The sequence below is a fragment of the Glossina fuscipes genome, unplaced genomic scaffold, assembly GCF_014805625.2.
Source record: "Glossina fuscipes isolate IAEA_lab_2018 unplaced genomic scaffold, Yale_Gfus_2 0, whole genome shotgun sequence".
Lineage (NCBI taxonomy): Eukaryota > Metazoa > Arthropoda > Insecta > Diptera > Glossinidae > Glossina > Glossina fuscipes.
This window is the reverse complement of record NW_023998414.1, coordinates 494889-503444: the sequence shown is the minus strand read 5'-3', so window position 1 is coordinate 503444 and position 8556 is coordinate 494889. Positions and strand designations below refer to the sequence as shown.

At 34.0% G+C, this 8556-nt stretch overlaps 2 protein-coding genes across 2 annotated transcripts; one reads left to right on the top strand and one right to left on the bottom strand.

Annotated features, from left to right (window-relative positions):
- Positions 1–797: 797 nt before the first annotated feature.
- LOC119640725 (phosphopantothenate--cysteine ligase) lies at positions 798–3099 on the bottom strand. The gene is made up of 2 exons (XM_038038934.1): positions 2364–3099; positions 798–2305 (listed from the first exon to the last, which is right to left on the bottom strand). The coding sequence occupies exon 2, from the start codon at positions 2291–2293 to the stop codon at positions 1319–1321; it is 975 nt and encodes a 324-aa protein (XP_037894862.1). The 5' UTR covers positions 2294–2305; positions 2364–3099; the 3' UTR covers positions 798–1318.
- A 2978-nt stretch (positions 3100–6077) lies between these two features.
- LOC119640718 (pickpocket protein 28) lies at positions 6078–7868 on the top strand. The gene is made up of 2 exons (XM_038038920.1): positions 6078–6460; positions 6521–7868. The coding sequence occupies exons 1-2, from the start codon at positions 6157–6159 to the stop codon at positions 7813–7815; spliced, it is 1599 nt and encodes a 532-aa protein (XP_037894848.1). The 5' UTR covers positions 6078–6156; the 3' UTR covers positions 7816–7868.
- Positions 7869–8556: the final 688 nt, after the last annotated feature.

Sequence of the window (8556 nt, the reverse complement as noted above, 5' to 3'; positions counted from 1 at the left end):
TTCAAGATGCGTCCGAAAGTCTCTCGGTAAAAACTAACGTCTTCTACGGTACATTTTTTAACCTTGCAATCAATCATTTTAACCTTGGAATCTCTCTTTATAAAAGAAATGAAAACAAATGTTCTCGTTTATTGGCAAAAATCATAATCGCCGACTAATCTCTCAAGCACATTATGAAAAGAAGACCTGAAGATTTGGCAGTCAGGGCACAACGTTCTCAAACCAATGATCAATAAGCAACTTAAGAATTGAATTCGCTGTTTCGATCTCATATCACTTCCCATAAAACACCGAGAAGATGGAATACAAATGTTCGAAAACAAAATGCTGAGCCGAAGTACTGAACTTGCACCATCGAATGGCATGTTTGGTAGGTCGACTTTTCCCGAAAGAAGTCTACTTCACGAACTAAGAAGTTAAATATGATGAAAGTTGTGAATCCTCTCTTTATCTAGAGCATCTCTGTATCGTTAGGCATGAAGACATGAAGTCTTCTATAGCTACCGATATATTATTGTCAAAAATTGTTGTCCCATTTTTGGCAATTGATATGTAAGAAATTCGCAACACAAATTGATCTGCTGGGCGCCTCATTCTCACATGTCATAAATTTGGCAATGCTTCCTTCTTTAATTTGTTCCGATTATTTAATAACTTCTATGACCATTTTAATGCACATAATGATGCTTATCTTGAGTAGTGAACTCACTTACGTGATTAGAAAAGCAAATTCCTTCAAGTTTTCATGTTCAGGTTGTTAACTTTTATATTTACATTAACACAATATAACATTTCAATTTTTTTTTTTTTTTTTTTTTGATTTATGTCTTAAAACTAATCTTTATTAACCAAACTTTGCAACGTTAATCGTACATCGCTTATTATATGCTATATAAACTACCAATATGTTAGGCATATAAGTCTCACAATACAAAGGCCTTAATGTGAAGGTCTATAACACCATATCCCAAAAATATATAACTGAAATGTCTTTTTATATTCTCTATAAAAGAAAAATTGAAGAAATAATCACGGATTTATTGTACTTAATTGTTCTTAATAAGCAAAAATTTATTAAAAATTATATTCAGTATGAAGCGAATCTTCCGATTACCCATCATCTTGAATTCGGTCGAGTTGCAAAGTGCCCTGTTATATGCGGACGTGACAGTTGATCTATCAATATTCTTATTGTATTGAAAGTCGCTAAGTTAATTGGTAAGTTGCCAAAGACAATTCGTATGAATTTTTTTTGTGCATTTAGTTACTGCATCCCATTACTGTTTCGGGTATTTTTTTTTTTATCACAGCACAAAATCTACTTGGATGCGACGACGCTGCCTCGCTGACGTTGATCAGTGTTAAAGTTAATGTTAATAAATTCGCTGTGCTTGAGAACTACATCGGCGACGATTGGTTCCTCAATTTCAAGGCCTTGCAATGACTGCTCTCGACTTAAATGTACTTCGTAGGATGTCGTTGGAGTTACGAAAACTACGCGATGTTTACGTGTTTGCAATATATTCGCAATAACTAACTTATGTTTATATTTACTTAAGCTATCTCGGGCTTTCGCAATCAATAGATTCTCATCTGTCTCTAATTTAAACGAAACAACATATGCATGTGGCACCCATAAGTTGACTAAAGGTGCCAACATTTTTGGTACTAATTGTAATGATATCGTAGGAGGACCTTCCCCGGATTGTATTTTATGTGTAGGCATTTTATCCTGCGGAATGTAAAAATCTGATACGGCTGCCGCCAAATATAACACGGCTCGATCCTCAAACGCAGTCAAACATTCGCAAGTCGCTCTCAGTAACCACATATAATCCACAACACTCGTAAAGCTCATATAAAGTATCATTTGGGATTCACGTGCATGCTTATATTTGGCCAATATTGGTGCAAACACATCAACTGAATCTGGTTTCACGGTTATTGTGGTGCTTTGGCCATTATCGGTTATATCAAGCATATCAAAAAATTGTTGACCAGTAAAGTGACGTGTAAATGGCTCAAGAGATTTTTGACGATACATAAAAATCACAGCATAGTTGTGATCAAGAAAATACTCGGCGGAAGAGGAACCGCGTGTACCAGCGCTAAAATTATCCACAAAGCGAACAGTATTGTGCTCCAAAGGTATTGTTGTACCACCTGAAGTTACAAGGACAATTCGATTTTTTAATTTATTGTGTCGTTCGCAAAATTCCTTTAATAGCGAACGATTATCTTCGAAATCCGTTGGTGGTAGATGCGTATTATAAAAGTCCTCCCAGTGCGTCATCGTGATCAATTACTTTAATAAAAAATGTATCTATATATGAGCACGTATATATAATCATGTATGTATATACATATATGGGGAACAGTTGTGTCAGTTGTTCGGTGCGAATAAGAAACCTTGCGATGCCATATACCGGATTGGAGATGGGTCACAAGTGGTTTGCAGATGACCTCCCTCCCCGACACTCTCAATGGTATACTTCTCTCTTTTGCATATATTGCTTGAAGGTCCTTTATTTATTTTAGTATCTCCGCTTTTTTTTTTTTTTCTTTTGTCATTTAGCTTAGAAACATATTTGATAAAAGTAAATTGCTGAACAAATTTTTTTCCGTTCGCCGAAATCGATGAGAAATAAATGTAAGCCAAAAATCACTAAATGATGAAATTGTAGCTAAGCAGCATTTCTTATCAAAAATTTTCGATTACTTTAAAAATGCCTTTCGAGCTTAACGTAGCTCTTATTAGAAATAAAAATTTTCCACATTATCTATGCACTGCGCACATTTTGTTTTTTTTCCTCTTTTTTTTTGTTATATTTTACACACAAAATACAAACATTTTATATAAAATAAGAACACGTGCTATACTGCAAGAAACTCTTTAGCAAAAAAGCAAAAAAAGCGAAATATTTTTAGAGCGTTTTTTGCTCGAAATTAACAATTAAATTAATCTTTTTTCATTTTAAAAATTAAAAAAATTCAAAGAAAAAATTTGGTCATATATTAAATGAGTTAGAAAATTTCGCAATATGTATAGCACAAGTCGTTAAATTAAGAGATGAACGCATTCGCGTATTTAGAGTTGACTGCCGATAGTTTGCATAGTTTGAAAAATTCGTCGCTTAGAGACTTTTTGTTTTGCTTTTGCTTGTTGAAAAATTCACGTTCACGTTTATATATACATATATATATCGATGTGTGCTGTTTGAATATGTTGTCATATGGCAGAGAATAAACTTATCAACACGTCAAACGAAATTTCAAATTGCAAGAAAAGAACGACATTAAAGCGAATTCGTTCCGCTTTCATCACTTTCGCTATATCGGCATCTCTCGTAAGGCACGGTACAAACTTTGCGATAATTCTGATTATAGATATTGTTTTAAAAAATTGAATATATATATAAATTGAATATGTATATATAATTGAATATATATACATATATATATATATATGGGGGGATATTATTTTCAATTGCTTTCAATTATATTGCATTCTACAATCAGGTGGTTCAGAGTGGAAACTTTGTTTTCTTTAAGCAAGGATATAATCGGCGGTCGTTTTAATGATATTCGGGAACTATTTAGAAAACACCTTTTGAATGAGGGAGAACTAATTGAACTATTACTAAATACCTCAATTTTCTAATTATGCCAAGAATTTCCAAAAACATTTGCGTTAACATATAACGGTTCCTTAGTTGAATTTAACTGATCTACAAGAAGGAATGATTTTAGCTAAAAAACTAAAACCTTTTTTTCGATGAGATAGATTCTACAGTAGTATATAGAGGGAAATTTCCAAAACAATATCAAAGTTTTTTTAGCCTCATATAACGAAATTCTAGCAGAATTGTTAAGTCGAAATGGGGAGATAACTTTTATAATGAAGGGTAAATAACTAATGAAGAGGGATTTTAATTAATTTTGAGAAGAAAAAAAAAAACAGTTTAGCTGTAACTGAAGAAAACTAATTTTATGATCATAATTGTAATTTTTTGAATAAATATTTTCTTGCATTGTTCAATATTTGTATTTCATCATGATGTTGCATTCCATCCAGATCCATCATCAAGTTCCATCCATCCGTCTTAAGTTTTCATTTTAATATAACACAAAACATATTGCCTCGAACACAGGTTCTATTATTCAGCAAATTAACAACGGAAAATTTGATGAGATGTGGAAAAAAGTTTTCGGTAAGACGCAATACACGTTGCTTGATTTGTATTACATCTAAGCTGAAACCATATATCGTATCATGGTTTGAATAACAAACAATAATAAAAATCTCGTATAATAAATACGAATTAACCGTGCTATACGAGGACGTCCATATTTGAATGCTCATCAAAATCTAATTTGCTCGTCCAGCACACATTCATATATTAGATGAAGTTTAAAATTAAGATGACCATACGTTTCTTTTTCTTATAATATCGTATACATATATAGCATCCTGTTACGAGTATAATAATATAACGAAATGGGCCAAAGCTTAGCCGCCTTAATAGGATTTCATTTTAATATTTTAGGATACGAATTAAATCTGGAAAAATGTGTTGGGTGTGCGATCATTTTTTTTTTTTCAAATCCCTTCCATATATTCTCCCCTACCTGTATTTTCCAATTACAACGATTTAATTAATAATTATTGTTATTCACTTTTATACCCACCATTGAACGATGGGGGTGTATTCAACTTGTTTTTTTTCCATTATGTATGTAACAGCCAAAAGGAAACTTCCGATCTCATATAAAGTGTATACGTTCTTGATCAGCATGAAAATCTGAATTGATTAAGCCATGTCTGTCCGTCTTAATCGTGTTTGTTGTTGACACTCTGTTGGTCGCAAAAATTAAGACATCATGTTCAAATTTGGGTACGCTGGTTGGTTTTAAAAATGGACGAAATTGGTCAGAGCAGTGGACCGTAAACTGAACGCAACTACGCTTTTTTTAACAAGAAATTTTGGATTGTTGCTCGTTACTCGAAATTTATTAAAGTTACAAGGCTGAAATATTTCACATTTATGTTACAAAACACTCTACTCTTTAGATCCAAAAATAGAACCAATCGGCCATGCCCTCATAAATTTACGAGTAAGTAAATTTTCTTTTGTCACTTCTTTGAGGTTTTGTGCTTATGACCGAATGTTTAAAACTATTTTCTACACTTCTCAAATCATGATATATTATCTGCCCAAAAATGGGTTGAGTTTAAAATGAATATCGTAGAGACACCGTGATTAATTTTTTCTTGATAATATCAGCGATATGGGTATCAAGTAAAGGAACTCGCGGAGTAGAATGCGAAAAACATAGTGGTGGGTATGCGAGATTCGGGCCCCGCCGAATATAATTTTCCGATTTGTTTTTCAGTAGTACTAGTGGAAAAAGGTTAGGCATTTATTTAGAGGAATACATTGGCAGTAAATGGAAAATAGAAAAATAAAAAATTATATAGAAATTATACTTAAAATACTAGCATTGCGGTCTAACCGAATATTGGTTTTAGGACCTTCAGTAAATTCCCGCAAAAGCAAATCATCTTCGGCTTGAGCGTAGCAATGAAATTTGTGGGTTTTTGCTCCTTACTCAGATATTATTATTTCCGAAGCATTCTTCTCTTTACGTGTAAAAATGGAAAAAATCAGCCATGCCTACACAAGTTACAAGTGATTAAATTTTTCATTTTTTTCTTCACTTTTCTGAAGTTTTATGCTTATTTATCTCATAAGTCAAGAAAGGTCGAATGTTTAAAACTAATTTGTACATTCCTCAAATGAAGACGTATGATCTGCTGAAAAAGGGGTTAGTTCTAAAATGGATATGATGGACATCGCGACCTGGTGGATTAGTTTTTTCTTAATAATACCAGCGATATAGGTATCAAATAAAAGAGGGCATGCGAGATTCGGCCATCGCCAAATATAACTTTCTTACTTCTTTTTTTTTACTTTCTAATATAACGGTAATTTAATTATGCGTCATTTTTTTTACATTCAGTGTGCTATAATAGTCGCTTCATTTGCTTGTCATTTATTCTACATAATGAATTCGAAAGAAGTTGACTTAAATGGTAATGAAAATGGAACGATCGATGATGATGGGGATAATATTAGTAAATCGTCTGCTTCGGAAATGCCTGATAAGAAAATATTCTGTCCAAATATGCGAACAGTTGTAAGTGACTATTGTGCCAAGACTTCGATCCATGGTATTCAATATTTGGGTGAAACGAGACCGTTCAGGGAGAAACTATTTTGGTTTAGCGTTTTTGTTATCTCTATTTATTGCGCTTTAACATTGATTCGAAACATTTATATTAAATGGAATGAAACGCCGGTTATAGTGAGTTTCTCCGAGAAATCTACACCTGTTTGGAATATACCTTTCCCAGCTGTAACCATATGCACCGAAACTAAAAGAACTTTGAGATTGGATGGTAAGATGGTATTACTTCATTTATATATGTAATTATTTATCATTATCATTATCGTTTCAGCGCCTTCTTATGGTGATTTGTTTAATATGCTAAAAGTCAATGTAAAAAATAAACGAAGATTTACTGCAAAAATGGCAAATTTGAGTGATACCGAACTAGAGGAGTTTGTTACTTTATTGCATATATGCAACACTCAGATCATAGATGAAGGTATTCCAGTCTTGTATCCGCAACATGTGGATTACTTTGCCGTTTTAGATCGAATGGCACCCAGTTTTGATGCGATGTTCACCTTCTGCAAATGGTTCAATGTTTTCGGTGATTGTAAAGGTTTATTTATTGAAACCTATACGGAAGAAGGCGTCTGCTTTACCTTCAATGGGCTGAATAATACAGATTTGTATCGTGAAAACACTTGTCAGCATCAGAAAGCCCAAGAGATCATTATTCCAAAGAGCAATTGGTTATCAAATCGATCGTTGAGTTGGTCATTAGAAAACGGTTATTCCAAAAATACCGGCATTCATACATATCCGGCCCGAGTCTTAAGTGCCGGTTCACGTGCTGGCCTTTTTGTGGCCATACAAAATTTAGGCAAAAATTTGGATTATTTGTGCCGTGGACCCATACAAGGTTTTAAAGTTTTATTACATTCGCCCGACGATGTCCCGCAAGTGTCAAAACAATTTGTACGCATACCTTTGGGTAAAGAAATACTAATAGCAGTAAAACCAAATATGATTACCACATCGGGAGGTATAGCCTATTATCATCCCCAGAGGCGACAATGCTTCCTAAGCAATGAACGGGAATTGAAATTTTTCAAAATATATACCCAAACTAATTGCGAACTAGAATGTCTCACTAATTTCACTTTAAACAAATGCGGTTGCGTTAAATTTTCTATGCCTCGCACCCACGATATGCCCATATGTAGGGAGGATAAAATTCATTGCTACGCGCAAGCCGAAGATGATTTGCTTTTGCGGGAATTTACTGAAGGTCTTAAAACGACCGATTTTAATTATCGCGGTCTAACCGAATGCAATTGTATGCCAGCCTGTACTTCCCTAGTCTACAATGCTGAGATATCTCAGGGCAATTTCGATTTGGATAAATTATTGAGTGCCATGGGTATCACCAATACACCCCAGGACCTGCAAATGTCACGTTTAGAAATCTATTTTAAGGAGAATCAATTTATAACTTCGAAACGTTCAGAGCTATATGGTGTAACGGATTTCTTGGCCAATTGCGGTGGCATATTTGGCCTATTTATGGGTTTCTCGATTCTAAGTTTGGTCGAGATGTTATATCATTTTACTTTACGCTTTTGGTCGAACGTGCAATGCTAGTATTTTAAGTATAATTTCTATATAATTTTTAATTTTTCTATTTTCCATTTACTGCCAATGTATTCCTCTAAATAAATGCCTAACCTTTTTCCACTAGTACTACTGAAAAACGAAGCGGAAAATTATATTCGGCCGCAGCCGAATCTCGCATGCCCACCACTATGTTTCTCGCATTCTACTCCGCGAATTCCTTTACTTGATACCCATATCGCTGATATTATCAAAAAATAACAATAGTTTAGCTTCTTACTTCTTATTGAAAAGGGTTTCGGTTTTATGCTCTACATGTCGTGGTACAGGCGATGTTTTAAGTGTGAATGTATGCAACATTTAAAACGGCTAGATACTAGAACTAAGTTTCATTACACCGATTGTCTGTTTGTCCGGTTTTATCTTGCTCCCTTCTGATCAACCTACAGATCGCGAAACAAAAGATATATTCTTTCCCCTTATTCTTCGTATCCTATATCGTCTCGTCACGCATTCTATTGCTTTTGTTTTCGTTAAGGTGCTATCGTAACGCATATTCAGGTTTCCTTTTCATTCTTAACAGAGTTTCTTACAACTGCTTTGCCATTTTAAAAGAGTATCTTATGACTGCTTTGCCACTTTAAAAGAATTTCCTAGGTTTGCTTTGCCATTTAACAGGGTTTCTTACGACTGCTTTGCCACTTTAACAGAATTTCCTACAACGGCTTTGCCATTTAACAGAGTTTCTTACGACTGCTTTGCCACTTTAAC